Here is an 18714-nt window from a genome sequence, read left to right on the forward strand (position 1 = left end):
CCGGGGCGGTCCGGGGCGGCGGGGCCGGGCCCGTGGCTCCGCCCTCATCCCGACGGAGAGGGGCGGGGGCTCTGCCGGCGGGTCCCGCGCTCCGGGGTACGCGCGAATCGCCCCGCGAGCTCCAAAAGGTGCGGCGGCCCAGGCCCGTGCGCGCGGGGCTCTGGAAGTTGCAAGAGCCCCAGGTGCTGCCGGGCGGGCGTGCGAGCAGCTCCGCCTCTGCCAGGTGGAGCGAGGCCGGGCGCGCACACCGCGCGCCGCCACTGGGTGGCGCTGCCCGCTCGGCCCGGCGCTCGCCGAGGGCGCGCACCTGCCCCGCCTCCTCCAGGCGGGCCGCGGGGCATGCAGCGGGGCGGGGGCGGGGCTCCGAGGCCGGCTCCCCCGCAGCCGCCGCCCGCTCGACCCCGCCGCGCTCCTGATGCTGCTGGTGGACGCCGACCGGCCGGAGCCCGTGCGCAGCGGGGCGCGCGAGCTCGCGCTCTTCCTGACCCCGGAGCCCGGGGCGGAGGTAGGGCGGGCGCGGGACGCAGGTGGGGGAGGCGGGGGGGGCTGCACCCCGGGGCAGGAGAGGGTGGGGGGGCCCCGGGCGCGCGGGGACCCGAACCCTTGGCGCCCCGCCGCTCCTCCCGCGCCCCGCGCAGGGGCCTGGGGCGCCCCCTCCTCCGCGGATCGGCGGTGCAGGCGCGGCTCGGAGGGAGATGCGCGGCGGGGCCGCCGCTGGGTCCTGCAGCCGGAGGCCCGCGGGCGCCCAGCCCAGCCCCGCGCCGCATCCCGCCCGGGCCTGGGAGCCGCTGCCCCGGCTCCCCGCGCCCCGCGCCCCGCGCCCCGCTCCCCTGCGCTCGGAGGCCGGGGCCGGGGCGCGCGGGCTGCGTCGGTGCGGGGAAGCCCCGGCCTCGGCCCTGCTGTTGCTAAGAGGGAAAATACCTCGTCTCTAGCTGCACTTTCTATTTTAAAAGCACAGAATAAAAAGTAGATCTGAAACTAGGCCCTCCATCTCTCAGCCGAAGCCAGTCTGGTAGCAGCGCCGCGGAAAAGTTCTGCGTCCAAGTCCGCCAGGAGTTATTTAGGGCTGGAATTCAACTCTCTTTTTAAGTCTCAAAAGCAGGACAGAAGCACATCAAATAAAGGGTGAGCACCCTCCCCCCCCCACACACACACACCGTGTCCCCAACTCCACTTCGCAATGTGGTGTGTGTTACTTCATTCCAGACACTTAAAAAAAAATGTATTCATATACATGCGGGTCTGTATCTATATTTTTAATACTATGTGTTGGTTTGTATAAAGCCCCACTTGATGCTGTAATACTCTTCTGCGAATTGCTTTTTTTTGTTTTCTACTCAAAATACCATGGACAAATGGGGAGTGACTGCTAATGATAAGGTACAGGGCTTTTCAGGGTGATGAAGATGTTCCCGAGTTAGCGGTGATGGCTGCAACGACTTTGGGAATATTCTGAAAACTGCAGCATCGCACACTTTTTAAAGGGTGAACTTTAATGGTACGTGAATTGCATCTCAGTTTTACAAAATAGCACGGCCGTATTTTCCTGTCAGAACGTATCCATAAGAGCTGTCCAATAGAAGTGCATTCTGAGCCGCGAATGTGAGCCATTCATGTAATTTGAAATGTGCTGGGAAGCACATAAAAAAGGAAAAAAACGAACAGGTGAAATTAGTCTCCATGTATTTAAAATAACAGTGCCTCCAAAATGTCAATCATTTTAACATGCTATCAATGTAAAAAAAAAAAAAATCAATGAGATTTTTACCATCTTTTTTTTGTGCTAGGTTTTCTTTTTTTTTTTTTAAGATTTTATTTATTTATTCATAGAGAGAGAGAGAGAGAGGCAGAGACACAGGCAGAGGGAGAAGCAGGCTCCATGCAGGGAGCCCGACACGGGACTCGATCCTGGGTCTCCAGGATCACACCCCAGGCTGTAGGCAGTGCCAAACCGCTGCACCACCGGGGCTGCCCTGTGCTAGGTTTTCAAAATCAGGGTTTAACTTTTGAGAGAGAAAGAGAGAGGTAGGAGCGGAGGGCAGAGAGCGAGGGAGAGAGAATCTTAAAAAGATTCCTCCTCTCCTAGTGGGGAGCCCGTCTTGGGTCTTGATCTCAGGGTTCTGAGATCGTGACCTGAGCCGAAATCAAGAGTTGGATGCTTGATGGACTAAGCCACCCAGGCGCCCCCAAATCAGGCTTTTATGTTGAATTTAGGACACATCTCAGTTTGGACCGGCCACATTCTCCGTGTTCAGTTGTCACATGAGGCTGGTGGCTTCCAGCTGGTCTCCACCATTCTTTGGCTTCCTAGTATCCCACAATGAAATAACAATTACTCCTATTTCCTGGGCACATCCTATGTGCTAGCGGTGTGCCGAACCCTGTTCCCGGTGACCCAGTGGCCCGGAGGTTTGTGGGTCAATTTTATAGCTGAGAAACCTGAGGCCCTCGTGGGATCGGTGAGGCCCGCTGGAGGTGCTATAATTTGTGAATCCTGCCCCCGGAGACGGGTGTTTGGGTAGTCTCTAGTTTTTCACCGGTTTAAGTAAACGTGGGCACCTTTCTTGTTCCTTCTCTCCCTTGCTCTCAGCAGAGATGTCATTGTGCCCAGCGGCTAAACATCAGCTTCATTTTGTCTCTATTAGGGACAGCCTTCAAGAGAAACTGTGTGTATTAACTTCATTTTCTCGCTCAGGGCTCTCTTTAACTCAGACACGGGCTGGCTCACGCTCATTTGTAAGGGATGTAATGAAGAGCCCAACTCCCTGTAGCTCTGCGTGGCGATAAACCCACTTAGAGGGCTCGCTGAAGTTTATTTACCAGAAGACGCAGAAACTGCTAGAGCAGAGTCACTTGCAACCTCTACTTAAAGCTTAATTCATTAGCAGGTCCCCTCACTGGGGCTGTTTACAGATGGGCCAGTGAGCTTGCAAAGGGAGATCTGGTCTAGGAACCGGCCTGGACAGCTGGGCCCTTCTCTTGGGGCGGCTTGGGGCTTTTAAATGGAACGGTAGGGGTCCCCAGACCAGCCAACTCCAGTCCTAGGGGTGTCCTGGGGTCCCTAGTGAGATGGGGCTGCATTCGACACCTTGAACCCCCTACGATGTGCCAGGGGCCGGGGACAGCAGTGAAACACGCAGGAACCCTGCTTTCAGGACACTGCCAGACAATAGATGCGGAACACACAAAATCTCTAGATGGTGATGGTGGCACTGGGAACAAAGAGGTGGTGGTGCCGTAGCGGGTGTCTGTGTGAGTCAGCAAGACAGAGGGCGGAGACGGTCTCTCCAGGAAAGCTGAGACCTGAGTGGTACCCACCGAGGAATGTGCAAGAAAGAGGAAGCACAGGGACCTGACTTTGTTGGGGTACAGTCAGGGAGGGCTTCCTGAGGCAGCAGTATTTTAGGCTGAGGCCTGTAGTGTGAATGAGAGCTGGCCAGGCTAAGAGGAGAAAAATAACCCAGGAACAAAACCCGCAAAAGCCCTGGGGTGGAATGAAGCCCGGTGCCCTTCAGGATGGAAGAGCAGCAGGTGGAAGGGGGAGCAGTGGGAGGTGTGGCTCGTGAGGAGGACAGAAGCCGCACCCCGGACCGTGCTCTGTGTCCTGGGATCAAGGAGCTGCTGCGGGCTGGCATTTTGGCGTTGGTTGGCAGGTGCGAGTGTTTTACTGTTTTTCAGTGTCTTTGGGGTATTCTGTTCAACAAGTTTTTTGTGTTTTTTTTTTTACTTTCTCTCTTTTTCTGATTTGAACTTCCTCTTTTGGGGGAAGTTTCAGGGCGGTCTCCAGAAGCTGCTTCAAGATGGCAGAGAGAGAGAAAGAGAGGTGTTGGCCTCTTGGGTGCCCTCTGATTCAGGAGGGAAGGGCGCTCAAGGGCCCTCCCGAATGGCTGAGCACTGATACCCATGCACAGGTGAATTCCTGGCCAGGTTCTTTCAGGATCCTGTTTGGTTCCTCTGCTGGCACACAGGACAGGCTTGGCCCGCAGATGAGGCTCATGGCCTAGATGGGAAGAAGTCAAGCCAGCACTTTCTCAGGCCTGAGGTCTCTGTTTGAGTGAGCAAAGGACGATGGCAGAGAAGACACCTGGGTCTTTTAACCGCAAGTGGATTAGATCAGGGGTTGCAAACTGGTGGCCCAGAGTGCTGAATCCAGCCCTCTGATGTGACTGGATCTATCAATATAGTTTTTTAAATGGAGGATTCTCATGAAAAACTCTGAGTTTCTTGCTTATTTAAAATATTAGACTGTCTGTTTTAAGTAGGCTCTATGCCCAACGTGGGGCTTGAACTCACGACCCCGAGATTAAGAGTCACGCGTACCACTGACTGAGCCACCCAGGCACCCCTCCATCAGTAGAGCAGGTGACTCTTGATCTCAGGGTCATGAGTTCAAGGCCCACATTGGGCAAAGAGGCTACTTTTAAAAAAATAAAATAAAATATTAGCAGGTATGGTCGGTCTGGGTTCACGTTTCCTAGATGTGGCCCTCCTGTTTACCGCAGTCCCCACCACCACCGCCCACCCCCTCCGTTGTATTCCCCGCACTGAAGCTAGTATCAGGTACCCTTTACCCTTGGGCTTGAACCTTTGATTTTTCTGTCGTCGTGTAGGGATAAAAACAAAACGAATTCTCCAAACTTTGTGTTTGGACTAATGTAGGGAAACACAAACCAGCCAGAGATGCCCTTGGGTTTCATGAAAAAAACATAGAGGAGGCTGTTCCTTTGTAAAAGCAAAGGATATTCTCTTATGTCCAACCTGCAAACACCATGTGCTTATGGGGGAGCCCCCCCACCCCCAGCATGTGCCCTGCCCCTTGTGACCTGCTGGTCTGCTTTCAGCATTCAAGTGGGGGAGGTTCAGATGCCCTGTCTCAAGATGTAGCTCTGTATTCATTTATTCCCCAGGTCGTTACGGTGAACCTGCTGTGTGCCGGGCACTGTGCTGGGTCCAGGGAGAGGCCTGCGAGGCAGAGCGGGGCCTGTCCTCCAGGACTGGCGTTGCAGGCAGGGAGATGAGTGGACCAGTAATGCTCAAGCAGTGCCGTGAGGGACACAGCGGAGGGACTATGATGGAGACACACAGGTTGGGTTGGGAGGGACCACTAGGCCGAGATCCAGCAGCGTGCGCGTGGCCCGAGGGGCAGACGGAGGAACGGGGAGTGGGTGGGCCTCAGCGGCCAAGGGCCAGGGTGAGCAGAGCTGGGCCAGGGGGAGGACTCTGGATTCGATCCTGGGCTCCTGGCCGGGAGCAGGGGTGAGCGGGCCACAGCAGGGGTGATCAGATTTCTGGCCTCATGGCTGCAGGGCCCGAATGCTTGGAGGGGCTGGAGCTGGAAGGGCTGGAGCGGCAGCGGGGCCCACAGATGTGGCCGTCCACGTGGATGGACTGAGTGGGCCACGTTCCTGAATCAGGACCTTCCTGGGGTGTGAGGAGCCCAGGCCAAGGCGGCTACTCAGAAGACCTTTGTCCCCGCAGACCGCCCGGGCCGTGGGAGGAACCATCCCTGGGTCTGAACAGCCTCTTCTCCTAGGACGTGCTTTGGGGGAGGGTCAGCCGGGAGCCTCGGCACCAACCTAGAAGCTTTAAAACAGAGGGGGTCACAGAGATGGGCAATGAGCTCAGTGCCTGTGACACAGGCAGGTTGACAGCGATACTTCTGGATGCTTCTGCGCCGTGGACAGGCGGCGGCTGCGGAGTGAGTGGGCTCCGAGGGGCCACGCCTCTTTCACGCATCTCTAAATAGAAGATGAAGCCAAAGCCGCCTCCTGGGCTGGGGTGGGGCATAGCCAAGGTTGAGAGCGGTGGTAGAGGGCATGGTACCCAAACTTTGCCCAAGACTGGAGTCATCTGGGGATCTTCAAAAAATAATTCTGGTGCCTGCCGCCTATACCACCACCGCCCCGGGTATTCTCATGTCACTGGCGTGGGCGCCCCCCAGACACTGGGATCCTGAAAGCTCTCCAGCGGGCTTTTAAGGCCGGGGTGACCTAGACTGATCGGTGTGTTGGAAAATCAGTGTGGTTGCTGATTGTGGGGGTCACCTGTGAGTGAGGCCCAGGGCTGGGGGCCTGGACTGATAAACGCTCCCCCGGGGATTCTGACGGTCAGCCCGGTTGGGACCACACACCTCCTACCAGCGGCAGTGGGACCTGCTCCCCTTTTGTGAAGGCCCTGCTTCCAGCGGCCGCCCGACAAGGGACCCTGTTTGTCCTGCCCGCTGCTTTGTCCACAGCACTGAGTGACTTCATGTGTATCAGTTAAAGAAACATCCTTTATGGCTGTGTGGACTCCCCCGATCCTGCTCCTGCTCAGGCCTAGAGGTGGGGGGACGCAGGCTCTGAAGCCGCTCGGCCTGGGGTCGGACCTTGGCCCTGTGCTCGGAGCCCCCTGTGCCTTGTCCGCTCATCTCAGAGGGTGGTTGTGGGTTTGGATGAGCTAATCCACAGGCAGCGTGGGGCGCAGGGTCTGGCCCGTGGTTGGCAGGCTGGGAGCATCAGCTACGCTTGTTCAATCATTCTCCAGACGTTTATTGAGCAGGTACTGGGTGCAGACAGGGTGCCAGGTGCTGGGAGGGAGGATACATGGGAGACGCTTTTGTCCTTAGGGACAGAGCAGGTGTGGGGGTTGACGCACACTAATTGTTCTGTACTGTGTTCGGCGGTGGGGATTTCAGCCCTATCCAGCCCTTCCCTTGTGCTGAAGATCATGAGTTTTCACTCGGCCAGCAGGGCCTCGCGTAGGCCTAGAAATCCGAGGTTCACTCTGTGACCCGCGTTCGTGAGCCCAGCCTAGGTTCCAGTTTTTGGTTTGCAGAACACAGTGGCTGAGCACACGATCCGCATGAGCCACCCTGGGTTCTGAATTTATTCCTTGGTGCCAGTGTGATGGAAATTTGGCCTGTGGGTTCTTTCAAAGTAAATTGGAGTTGGTTTTGCTTTTAAAATAAGTTTTGTTGGGCAGCCCGGGTGGCTCAGCGGTTTAGTGCGGCCTTCAGCCCACGGCCTGATCCTGGAGACCCGGGATCGAGTCCCACATCGGGCTCCCTGCAGGGAGCCTGCTCCTCCCACTGCCTGTGTCTCTGCCTCTCTCTCTTTCTGTGTCTCTCACAAATAAATAAAATATTTAAAATAAAATAAAATAAGTTTTGTTTAAAAAAAAAGTATGTGCGCATGTCACAAAATCCCAAGGTCCCAGTGGCCAGGGAGTGGTGAGGGAGCTCCCTCGCAACGAGTTCCCGGGCCCTTTGCGGCTCTGTTCCGTCTGTGGCCCCTTCCCCATCCCCACCTGTAACATGCCATTTGCGTATCGTGCTTTTTTTCACTCAGTACGTCTTGGAGATCTTTCCATATGAATACATAGAGAGCTGCTTGCTTATTTTTAGCTGCTAAGCAGAATTGCATTGTCTGGATTACAATTCAGGCAGCCATTCCTCTATTGATGGGCCTATAGGTTACATGGATTTTTTTCCTCTCAGAGTCTGTTGCAAGAGTATCTCTGTACACACATCATTTTGCACTTGTGCAAATACGTCTGCAGGGTAAATAGCTAATGGGGGAATTCCTGGGCCTAGGGGTACCTGTGTTTTAAATTTTGGTCGCTGTTGCCAAATAAACCCTTTTGGAGACTGGGGTCAGGGCAATTATAGGGTAGAGTGGCAGCCCTTTCTGGACACTCAAACCTCCAGGTCAAGGGGGCTGCGAGGGCTGGATGGGAGCTCTTGTTGGCTGGCTGGGGCCTGAGAGGAAGGAGTTCCCATGTCCCCTCTTGGGGAAGGGGGTTGTCACCTAATGTGCCGGGTCCTTCATGGTTTGCAGTTCCACCAAGCACTGTCTAGAGAATCGCCCCTCTGCTCTCCATGGCCCTTGCTCCTGCTGGCCCCCAGCTCCCGGGGGCTTCCTACTGTCACTCCAGCCCTTCCATCTAGGGCACGGAGATGGGGCTGCTTTTTCTGCCTCCTGTCAGGCTAGTGGGAGACCTTTACTTTGCTGTCATCTGAAGAGGCCACCGGGACTGCTTTGGGAGAAGAGGTGACATTCTTGTTTGCGTGCCCAGGGTGAGGGCAGGCCCTACAGTCCTTGGGCCAATTAATTTTTGCCCCTGTTGCATACTGGGGGACCCCAGCCCCGCCTGGCCAGAGAGGATGCCGGGGACACGGGCAGACGCAGGCTTGGTGTCAGTGAAAGCCGGAAAACCCTCCCTGGAACTCAATGTGGCTGCAAGTGGGTGTCCTCTGGCTGGCACTGTGATTTGATTTGAAAAATGCTAAGTAGTTGCCAAATTCTAAAAAGTGGGAGCTTTCTCATAAAAAATCCAATGTCTGGCTTCTCTCAAAATGTTGCAACAGGAGGTCTAGGTCTTCAGTGGCCCTGTTCCTGGCCTAGCTGAATGGACCTTGTGGTTTCCTAGGAGGACTCCCGTGCGTGTGTGTGTGTGCGTGTGCGTGTGTATGTGTAAACAGCATTATTATGATATAATACATATACCATACAATTAAGGTGTACAATTTTATGGGGTTTTTTGTTGTTGTTGTTTATCCACAGAGTTTTGCAACCATCAACCCAAATCAGTTTTAGGACATTTTCATTACCCCCAGCAGCAACCCCATACGCTTTAGCTCCTGCTTCCCAATGCCCCTCATTGGTCTACTTTCTGTCGCTGAATTTACCTGTTCTGGACAATTCATATGTGCTTGTTTTTGTTTTTTTTTAATTTGTTTTAAAGATTTTATTTATTTATTCATGATAGTTACACAGAGAGAGACAGAGAGGCAGAGACACAGGCAGAGGGAGAAGCAGGCTCCATGCAGGGAGCCCGACGTGGGATTCGATCCGGGGTCTCCAGGATCGTGCCCCGGGCCAAAGGCAGGTGCCAAACCGCTGCGCCACCCAGAGATCCCTGTTTTTTAAATTTTTTAAAAAAGATCTATTTATTTTAGAAAGAGAGCATGAGTGGGGGAAGGGGCAGAGGGAGAGGGAGAAGCAGACTCCCCACTGAGCACCGAGCTCCATGTTGGGCTCCATCCTCCGACCTTGAGATCATGACCTGAGCTGAAACTAAGAGTCTGATGATCACCCAACTGAGCCACCCAGGTGCCCCATATAGCCTTGTGTTCTGAAGACACAGATAGAGCAGAAGTTTCAAGGCCACATTCAGCCTGCAGACAGGTTTATCTGTCTGTCCTACTGTGTTTTATTTTGGGGGGGCGGGGTTTGAATTCTCAAATTGGGAAGTTTGCATAAATACCTGCATCACTCTCTGTCTCAAAAAAACAGGTTTGGCACATTCCCCCTGGTTCACTCTGCTGGGGTCAAGTAGCAGCTGCCTCCTTTAGATGGAGGAGGGGTCTCCTCTTAGCCACAATCCCCACCTCTCCCTGTTGTCTCTCTGCCTGGAATCTGAGCATTAGCTGCTGTTCATTATCCTGCTTGTGCTACTGTGTTTCTTAGAGAAAAGTAGAAGGTCTCTTCCAAAAGTGAGAAACTGAAAATGAGCAGCGTGCACAAAACACATTCCCTTGTATTCACTTTTCCTGCCTGGCTTCTGTGTCCATTGCATTTGAATGTGGAGACCTTGGTAGGGTCCCAGTTACTGCCATCTTTTGTACGGCTGTGGCATCTCACCGAGAGTAACCCAGAGAAATTATTTCATTGACACTTCTCAGCTTCCATCTCAAGACAGACTCAGAGGATTGTTTTTCCCCAATTTTCAAATGGGAAACCAAGGTGCAGAGAGATGTCAGCGTGTAGTTAGGAACACACAGCATAACATGCAAGGGTGAGACTGGAGAACCATCTAGGCCCCACTGGGAGGGCGCATTTCTTCCTCCTTCCCTTGCTCACTTTTTTTTCCTTCCCTGCTCCTCCTTCCTTCCTTTCCTGCAACAAATATTTCCTGGGGGCACTGAATCGGGTACCAGTTGCTGGGTAACCTACCACCCCACATCTCTGTGGCTGAAACCAACCACCATATTGTGGCGCAGGATTTTGCAGGTCTGCGGAGCTCATCTGAGTGGTTCTGTTCCCGAAATGCTGGCTGGGCTTGGTCAGGGGGCTGCATGCAGCTGGAAGGTTGGCAGCGCTGCAGCGTGGCCTCATTCGGGTCGGGCACTTGGTGCCGGCTGGGGCGTCTCAGTTCTCCACGCGGCCACCCCTGTCCTCTGGCTTCTCCAGCAGCATTGCCTGGACTAATTCGCATGGCCATGGTCTTCCAAGAGGGTGAATCAGAGGCTGCAAGGTCTCTTCATGTCACAAGGCATTGTTCCCACCCATTCTGTTGGTCAGAGCAAGACATGGGTTGGGCCAGATCCAGGGGTAAGGAAGGGTGAGTGAAAGGCTCTAAGATCCCTGCCCTCTAGGGGCTTTCATTCTGGTGGGGGAAGATGACAGGAAACAGGTAAAGTATATAAGACGTAAAAAAAAAAAAAAAAAAAAAAAAAAAAAAGTATATACGATGTTAGTGATGGAGGCTGAAGAGAGAAATAAATTGGTGTAAGACAGGGAGCGGAGGGGACTGCAAGGCCAAGGAAGGCCTCACTGAGAAGAGACAGTTGAGCAAAGCCTGAAGAAAGTGTGTAGAGAGCTTTGTCAGTGATGGGTAAAGCAGATGCAAAGGCCCTGGGGTGAGGACAATGCTTGGTATGTTTTGTGGGGAGTGAGCTGTGGACAGTGAGGTTGGAAAGCAGATGGAGGGCCCAGATGGTGTAGGCGAGGCCTCTATTAAGTGTTTGCTGAGGACAAGGGAGGACTTTTCTTTTTCTAATTAAGATATAATTCATGTAACATAAAAAACTTACCATTTTAAAGTGTACAGTTCAGTGGTTTTTAGTACATTTACTATGTTGTATGAATATCACCATGACTTAGTTCCAGAGCATTTCTGTCCCCTAAGAAAGAAACCCCATGACCATTAGCACTGCTCCTTTCATTCTCCCTCTCCCCATCAGCCCCAACCCGTGATCTACTTTCTGTCCATGGACTTGCCTCTACTGAATATTTCCCCTGAAAGGAGTCATGTAGTGCTTGGCCTCTTGTGTCTGGCTTCTTTCACTCAGCTTCATGTTTTCGAGGATTATCCACGCTATAACATGTATCAGACCGACATTCCTTTTTATGGCCACATAATATTCCCACGGTGTGGACATGGCACATTTTGTTTGTTCGTTCATCACCCAATGGACCTTGAGTTATTTCTACTTTTTGGCTATCATGAATAATGCACAAGTTTTTGTAAGAACCTCATGCTTTCAGTTCTCTGGGCTATATTGCTGGGTCACAGGGTGACTCTGCATTTAACCTTTTGAAAAAATGCCCAGGGACGCCTGGGCGGCTCAACAGTTGAGCGTCTGCCATTGGCTTGGGACATGATCCCGGGGTCCTGGGATCAAGTCCCACATTGGGCTCCACGCAGGAAGCCTGCTTCTCCCTCTCTTTGTGTCTCTGCCTCTCTCTCTCTGGGTCTCATGAATAAATAAATCAAATCTTAAAAAAAAAAAAAGAAAAGAAAAAGTGCCCAGACTGGTTTCCGAAGCAGCTGCGCATTGTCACGCTCCCAGCAGCGGTGTGCAAGGGTTCCACATGCTCAACGACACTTGTCATCTTCCATTTTTGTGGCCGTGGCCATACTGGTGGTGGTGAGGCAGTACGGTGGAAGTTTGCCAGGTGAGGAGGGCTTAGGTTTTGACAGGGCCTTCCAGAGGAGTGGACTGCAGTGGGGGCCAAAGAGGAAGCAAGGAGCAGCGAGCGAGGACGGTGCCTGGTGCCGGGGTGGTGGCCAGGCAGGTGGACAGAAGAGGTTGTCTTTGGGCTAATTCTGAAGGCAGAACAGAGAGGATTTGCAGACACACTGGCTGGGGTGGGCCGAGAAGGGATGGTGCGTCGAGGATGCTCCCAGGTATCTGGCCTGAGCAACAGACGATGGAGTTTCCACCTGTTAAGCTGGAGAAGACCGTGGCGGAGGGTGTGTTTGTGGGATTTTTTTGGTGCCTGTCACTTAGGGGCAGGGGCTGTCCCATTTTGGCTTTCTGGCACACCCAGCTGAGAAGCTTGGATTGGCACTTTGGGAGATTTATGTAAGAAGAAAGTAGATGCCATGTGTTGAAAATGCCCTCCTGCCGTCCCCACCGGCAGTGCCCTGAATGTCCCTCTAGGTGAGCCATTTGCTTTCTTCCCCTTGGAGCAGGACAATTTATGCCCAGGGAGTTGCACAGGATGGCGAGGGCATTCATTTTGCTTATGGGCTGGTTAAAAAGGCGTGTGGGCTGCAGCCTGCAGGACTCTCATTTCTGAGGCCACTTAGGGGATTATCTTGAGAGAAAATTGTCCTGTGAATGATTTGTGGGCATGGCGGGTTGGCTAATCCCGAGCTCCTTCCTGTTGGTTGGGAATGTCTCGGGGTTGTTCCTCCTTAGCTGGCCAGCCAGCAGATGCTTTCTCTGCTCTCTCCAGCTGCCCTGGAAGGTGGGGATGGGGGTGACAGGTGAGGATGGAGACTGTAGCTGACAGTAGCTCCTTCTCCAAAGAGCCTCCTGGTAGTTGCAGACTTCAGACTCCCAGTGCTCAGGGTCAGATGTGGCTTCAGTGTTTATTAGCTGTGTGACCTTGAGCGAGTGACGTAAGCTCTCTGGTCCTGTTTCTCAGTCTGTACATAGGGGGAAATCACAGCACCTGCTGGATAGAGTTCTTGGGAGAATCGAAAGAAATAATCCAAACATAGCGATGGCCCATTGTTTTTATTACCTAGAGAGAGAGATGCGTAAAGCAACTGCTTATTATGCGCCTACTGTGTGTCAGCCCTCCATTAAGTGATTTAACCACATTCATTATGTGAAGTTAACCTCTTTTTTTTTTTAACTTATTTATTCAGAGAGAGAGAGAGAGAGAGAGAGGCAGAGACACAGGCTGAGGGAGAAGCAGGCGCACTCTGCAGGGGGCCTGATGCGGGACTCGATCCCAGGACCCTGGGGTCATGCCCTGAGCCGAAGGCAGGCGCTCAACCACTGAGCCACTGGGCGTCCCGTGAGGGTAACCTCCTAACAGCCCTGCCACATGCGTGTGGCAGTTGCTGTCACGGGGGAGCCATCCAAAAGACAGAAGTCAAGCCCTTGAATGAAGGTCCCACGGTTGGCAAAAGATAAGATGGGATTTGAACCCAGGACTGACAGGCCTCCTTTCTGAACCTGCCCGGTAGGTGGAGATGTGCTTCCTCTGGGCAAAGAGCCTCAGGCCCCGCTGGGGAGGGGGTGGCCCATCCAGGGTGGGTGTGGGCTTCTGTGTCTCCCCGAAGCTTTGGCCTTCCTGAGCGCAGCTTTGGCCTTCCTGAGCGTGTTGGGACCAGGTCCAGGGCGGGGCGCCTAGGTCTGCACTCTGGAGGGAGTCTCCCCTGCCCCTCTACTATTCTCCTGTCTCATCCCTTCTGCCATCAGAAGGAAGCCACCAGCCTTCCTGTCCCCCATCTCTGTGGCTTCTGGGCTCTGTCTTCCCTCCTTAGTGCTTGAAGGGCTTTTTTTTTTTTTTTTTTTTTTTTACTGTGATCTTACTTTTTGGAGGTGGAGAGAACTTCCTGTGTGTCTCTCAGGCCTGCCTCCGCTGTGGTCCCCTTCACCGTCAAGCCTCCCCCGTGCAGGCCCAGAAATAGTCCCAGCTGTGAGATGAAGGTTCCAGAGTTTAAAATTGCAACTCGGTACTATTTTTACTCCAGCCGGAAAGATGTTTTTTTGCACAGCCGTTTATTTTGTTGTGGTAGCGACGGCTCCTGCCACAAGCAGCAGGCCCTGGGTAAACATCTCTCCCGGGACAAGTGGGTGAAGAGGGGAGCCTTCAGGTGTCGGGCCGCGGGTACCGGGCCTGCCCAGAAACGTCTGGTGTCGCCTCCCTGGAGCAGAACCGTCTGGCCTGGGGTAAGCCAGAGCAAGTGGCTCACGTGCTAGGCGAACTCTCTTCCTAGATGCCTGGTCATTACAGCAACAAAAGAAAACACAGGTATTTTAGAAGTCATGAAAAATGGTACATACTTGAGGGGAAATGAGGTCCAAAGTAATTTTTGCACAAGCGACTTAAATGGGGTTGTAAATTGGCAGACCCTTTCCCGGTCATGTTTGGCTTGGCCCGTGCTTGGTAGCTCATGAATCTGTGCTACCACTTAAAAATTGGGATATTTTCCATAAAATTAAAATTTCTGGCTCCTCTTGAAACATGGAAGGCCCTGGCAGCCCCGAGTCTGTGTTTACTGATGGCTGCTGGAGGCTGGCTGTTCTAGATTTGGGCAGATGACCATGAGCCCCGGCGGCCTGCTTTGCTCATTTATGACCCTCATTACGTTACCGCCCAGCCCTGGTACCTAGAGTTTTGGACTGAGTAAAGCATTCACGTCTCCCTGGTCAGACCCTGTCCCCCAATTCCTGCTCCCCAGGGCCAAGCAGCACTACTGATAGATTTGCCAGGTGAACCACAGGACACCCAGTTAAATCTAAATGTTAGACTGAATAATTGTTTAGTGTAAGTACGTCCCCTAGCTGTTAGCAGTTTGGTCTGTGTGGTTCCAGGCCTTTCTGTTAAACCGCGTCCATTCTTAGGTCTTCTGCCTCATGTGTTAACATCCACAGTGTGTGTCAGGGGACACTTCTCGAAGTTGGTAAGAGCAGGCTTTGGGGTTGTGGGCGTGGCGACCCTGGCCCTACCCCTTGCTAGCTGTGTGATCTCCAGCAGGCTTGCCTCACCCCTGGAGCCTCGGTTCCCTCATCTGGACGGTTCCCTCATCTGGACGAGGACGATGACGGGATGATTAGGGTAGCTTTGTCCTGTTTCCTGCTAGTGTTCGCTTATCTCCTCTCTGGTGAAAAGCTGCATGGAGTGGATGGTCCACGGTGGCTTTAACCAGTCCTCCGTCCACAGGCGTCAAGATCGTGGCCAGCTTATCACTATTTTAAGTGACGCTAGGACAGGTTTTGAAAAGGGAAAGGAGGTCTGAAGGGAACTGGGCAGATAATCCTAAGATTTAGTTTGCTTTTAAAAAAAAAAAAGTGAAGGGCGTTTGTCTCCCTGGAAACCACTTGCTAATCTCCAGAATATTGTCTCTTTCCAGGCGAAGGAGGTGGAGGAGACCATCGAGGGGATGCTCCTCAGGCTGGAAGAGTTTTGCAGCCTGACTGACATGGTGAGTGCCTGCCCGGGAGGCGTGGGTGTAGGCCCAGGCCAGACTCCAGGCCCATCCTGGAGTTTTCTGGGGAAGCCATTTTATTTTGGTGGTGATTTAGCAACCAGAAGGAATGGGGCAGCAGCCAGCGGTGAGAGGCAAGCCGCGTGCACACTCTCTCTCACACTCTCGCTCTCTCAACACCAAGGCTTCCTGAGGCGGCCATCTTGGTGGCGCCCATCCCCCCCAGATGGCTCTTATTCTACCGAGGAGCCCGGAGTGGGCCACCAGGTGGCACTCTCGGGCACCGATGTGGGGAGCCGTTCAGCGGGGATGCTAAGACTATATTTAACTTTCCTCAGCTCTGCAAGGTCCGCCAGGCAAACATGGAGACAGCCAGGAAATGGCTTCGGGCCTGCAGGGCCTAGGTGGAGCCTCTTCCCAGGCTGTAGCCTGAGGCAGGGTTGGGCATCAGGCTCCTTCTCCAATCCTTTTGCTCTCTCGTTTCTGCCTCCCACTCCATTTTGTTGGATCAAATCCCCTTGGCTGGGCCCAGAAGAAGATGGAAGATGGTTCCTTAGGCGCCCAGAAGACAAGGTCTCCACTCCAAATTATGTAAAAACCTTCTCTAGATCTTTGTGTGCCCAGGATGGTAGCCAGCCAGGCGTGGGGCCCTGAGGAGCAGTGATAGAATTTTCTGGAAGCTCTCAGCCACCTGGGTTTAAGGCTTCTGCTCAAAGGCCCAAAGGGTAGAGCTCCATGTTGTGATCAGGCCCTGCCTCGGAGCCGAGGAAGCCCAGCTGGGAGCCAGAGGGGTAGATTTGTGTCCCTGTGAAGCACATGTCTGGAGAAGTGTTTGTGAGAGCCCAAGGGAGTAACAGTAACGGGAGCCCTGGACGTTTATTGAACACCTACTTGGCACCAGGCACAGCGTGAGGCGTGTTTTCCATATCACCTCATTTCTCCTTGAAGCAGCGCAACACGATGGGCGCCGTGTCCTCCCCATTCATTTAACAGACGGACCTATCTCGTGTCATCCATCCTCTGGGGACCCAACAGTGAACAGGACAGAAATGTCCCCAGCAGGACCTGTGTGTGTTTTTCTCTTGAGAACCCATTTTCTAGTGTGGGTGTGAGTCCAGGTGGGAGCCGAGTAACGAGACAGACTTTGAACAGCTCATCTTTCTTCATCACCAGCCATTGGGCACCTTCCCTGACTGGGTGCCACGGTGAGCCTGAGGATGCAGAGTCTGCTCCGTCTCTGTCTCTCTCTCTCTCACACACACAGACACACAGACACACACACACACACACACACACACACACGCTGCTGCCTACGGTCAGGGCTGTCATCTGGCGTTGAAGCACCAGCCTGAAGGTGTATTCAAGGTGCAAAGGGAGACTGCAGAGGTTTTGAAGAGAGAGAGGGGGTCTAGAAAGAACTGGGCACATGATCCTAAGACTTAATTTGTTTAAAAAAAAAAAATGAAGAGCAGAGGCGTTACATTCTGCCTGGGAAATGGGGAAGGCTTTGCAGAACAGGTGGTGATTAATTTGGGGCTTGAAGGAGGAAGAGAAGGAATTCAGCCGCTGGGGAGGGCGGGCGTTCAGGCAGAGGCTCTGACCTGAGGGTATGGTGTGCTGGGCACAGTGTAGACTATGGGGGCCCAGAGGTAGGGGGCGGGTTTGGAAGAGGGGTGGACTGGTCACCCAGGGACATTTTGTTCTCATGTTTCAGCCATCCTCCTCCTCAAAAGGAGACCCACTATCTGCCTGAGGGGGGAGCTTAGGATGGGAGCCAGCCTGGATGGGGAGAGGGCCCCAGCCACCCTACCTTAGGAACCGTCAAGGCTTCCTGTGGTTGCGGGGGGAGACCGGTGTGTGTGTCACCTGGAGGCCAAGGTGTTAGGCAGCCTCCTCTAACTAGAAGCCTGGAGATGCATTTATGCAAAGATTTTAATACTGAGATCACGCACGTGACCCATGGACTCAGGCCTGCCTGTGGATATGTTGGATGTTTCTGGAAGGAAAAGAAAATGGAATTTGCTGCTGACATTTATAGAACATCATGCAAAAACTTAGGCTTTCTGGCTTCTTTTGGAAGGAAAGCTCCCCTTGGGTGCTTGCTCCTGCCTGGCCAGCATCGGCCAGCGTTGCATAGTGGCCACCCCACTGCAGACAGCATGTGAGCTCGCCAGCCTGTCACCATCCACTGCTCCCGTGGGGGCTCCCTGACTCCTTGGCCACCAGCCAGGTACGTCCATCACGTGCTTGTGTGTTTTATGGCAGAGTATGTTTCTCTGTACTTTGAGCCTTGCTGAAAGCAGGCAAATATAACCAGACCCAGAGGGTCCTGTGTTTCAAGAAAGGGAAGAGAGTGGGTTTCCCATGGGAGTGAGGACCATTTCATGAGTTTATATAGAAACGAGTGTTGCCTGACTTAATATAACGTGTTTAGAACGATGCTTTCGTGGCCTCTGCCACAATGGTCAGTGCTGATGCCATTTAGGTTGTGGAAATCCTCCTGCCCCAACAGCTGATGCTTAGTTTACCTGGCGTGTCTGCACACATGGCACAGAGAGCGGTGTCCAGCTCTCAGCCTCGGCTCAGGACCTTCGTTTATCTTTTGATCCGAGATAGGGATGAGTGGGGGCCTCTGAGGAGCAGGTGACATCACACCATGGACATTGTCCCCCATGTCCCTGCTTTGGCCTTTGGAAACACTGACCAAGTTAGAGATCTGATCTGAGAGAGGCCAGGCTCCCTGGTGCACAGTCCAGAGAGAAGCTGCTCCATTTCCGGTAACATCAGGCCATTAGGAACGAGAGTCCAGCTTCCTGTCTGATGCATTAACTCCACTGCCAGCCTGTCCTTGATCACTCTGTGTGACTGGGATTCACTACCCTGCGTGCGCCTGCCACCTGTTTAGACCTTAGATGTCATGCCAGTTGCTGCCACTTTGAGTTCTGACTCTTCCTGCTGTAGGACCTTGGGCACAGCACCTCACCTCTCTGTTCCTTTCTTTTCTCTTCTGCAAAATGGAGATAATGGTCCTGATTGTCCGTGGCTGCATCAGACTACCCCAAAACTTAGTGGTGTCGAACAACAACCAATGTATAATGTGGGCCAGGGCAGGGCACAGAGGGGATGGTTCATCAGAGCCACGTGCCGGTTGCTGGGGCAGAGATGCCCAGTGTGGCTCCACCTCTCACTTGTTGACGTCTGGGCTGGGTTGGCCGGGGACTGGATGGTGTAATCTCCCTGTGCAGCCTCTCCTCAGGGCTAGCTTGGGCTTCCGTAGCGTGGCATCTGGCCTCCCGGAGCAACCGTTCCAACAGACGGGAAGTGGAAACCACCAGATCTCTGGAGGCTTGGGTATGAATATTGACACAGTGTCACCTCTGTCATATTGTATTGGTCCAAATAGTCACATAGTGCACCCAGATCCAAGGGGAGAGGACATTAGCCCCATGTGTTCATGGAAGGAATGGAAAGCCCTCTTTCATCTACCACAGATGATGGTAACCTCCTCCAAAGAGTTATGGTGCGGACTCCATGAGCGAGGATGTGCCCTCTAGATCG

The 18714-nt window shown here is 53.5% G+C and overlaps 1 protein-coding gene across 1 annotated transcript in view; it reads left to right on the plus strand.

Moving 5' to 3' along the window:
- Positions 1–325: 325 nt before the first annotated feature.
- Positions 326–18714, plus strand: part of BCAS4 (breast carcinoma amplified sequence 4) — a 55653-nt gene continuing 37264 nt past the window's right edge. The window contains 3 exon segments of the mRNA XM_025470408.3: positions 326–371; positions 373–505; positions 15082–15153. Coding sequence (XP_025326193.1) covers positions 340–371; positions 373–505; positions 15082–15153 — 237 coding nt within the window. The 5' untranslated portion in view covers positions 326–339.

This window comes from Canis lupus, chromosome 24 (assembly GCF_003254725.2).
Source record: "Canis lupus dingo isolate Sandy chromosome 24, ASM325472v2, whole genome shotgun sequence".
Lineage (NCBI taxonomy): Eukaryota > Metazoa > Chordata > Mammalia > Carnivora > Canidae > Canis > Canis lupus.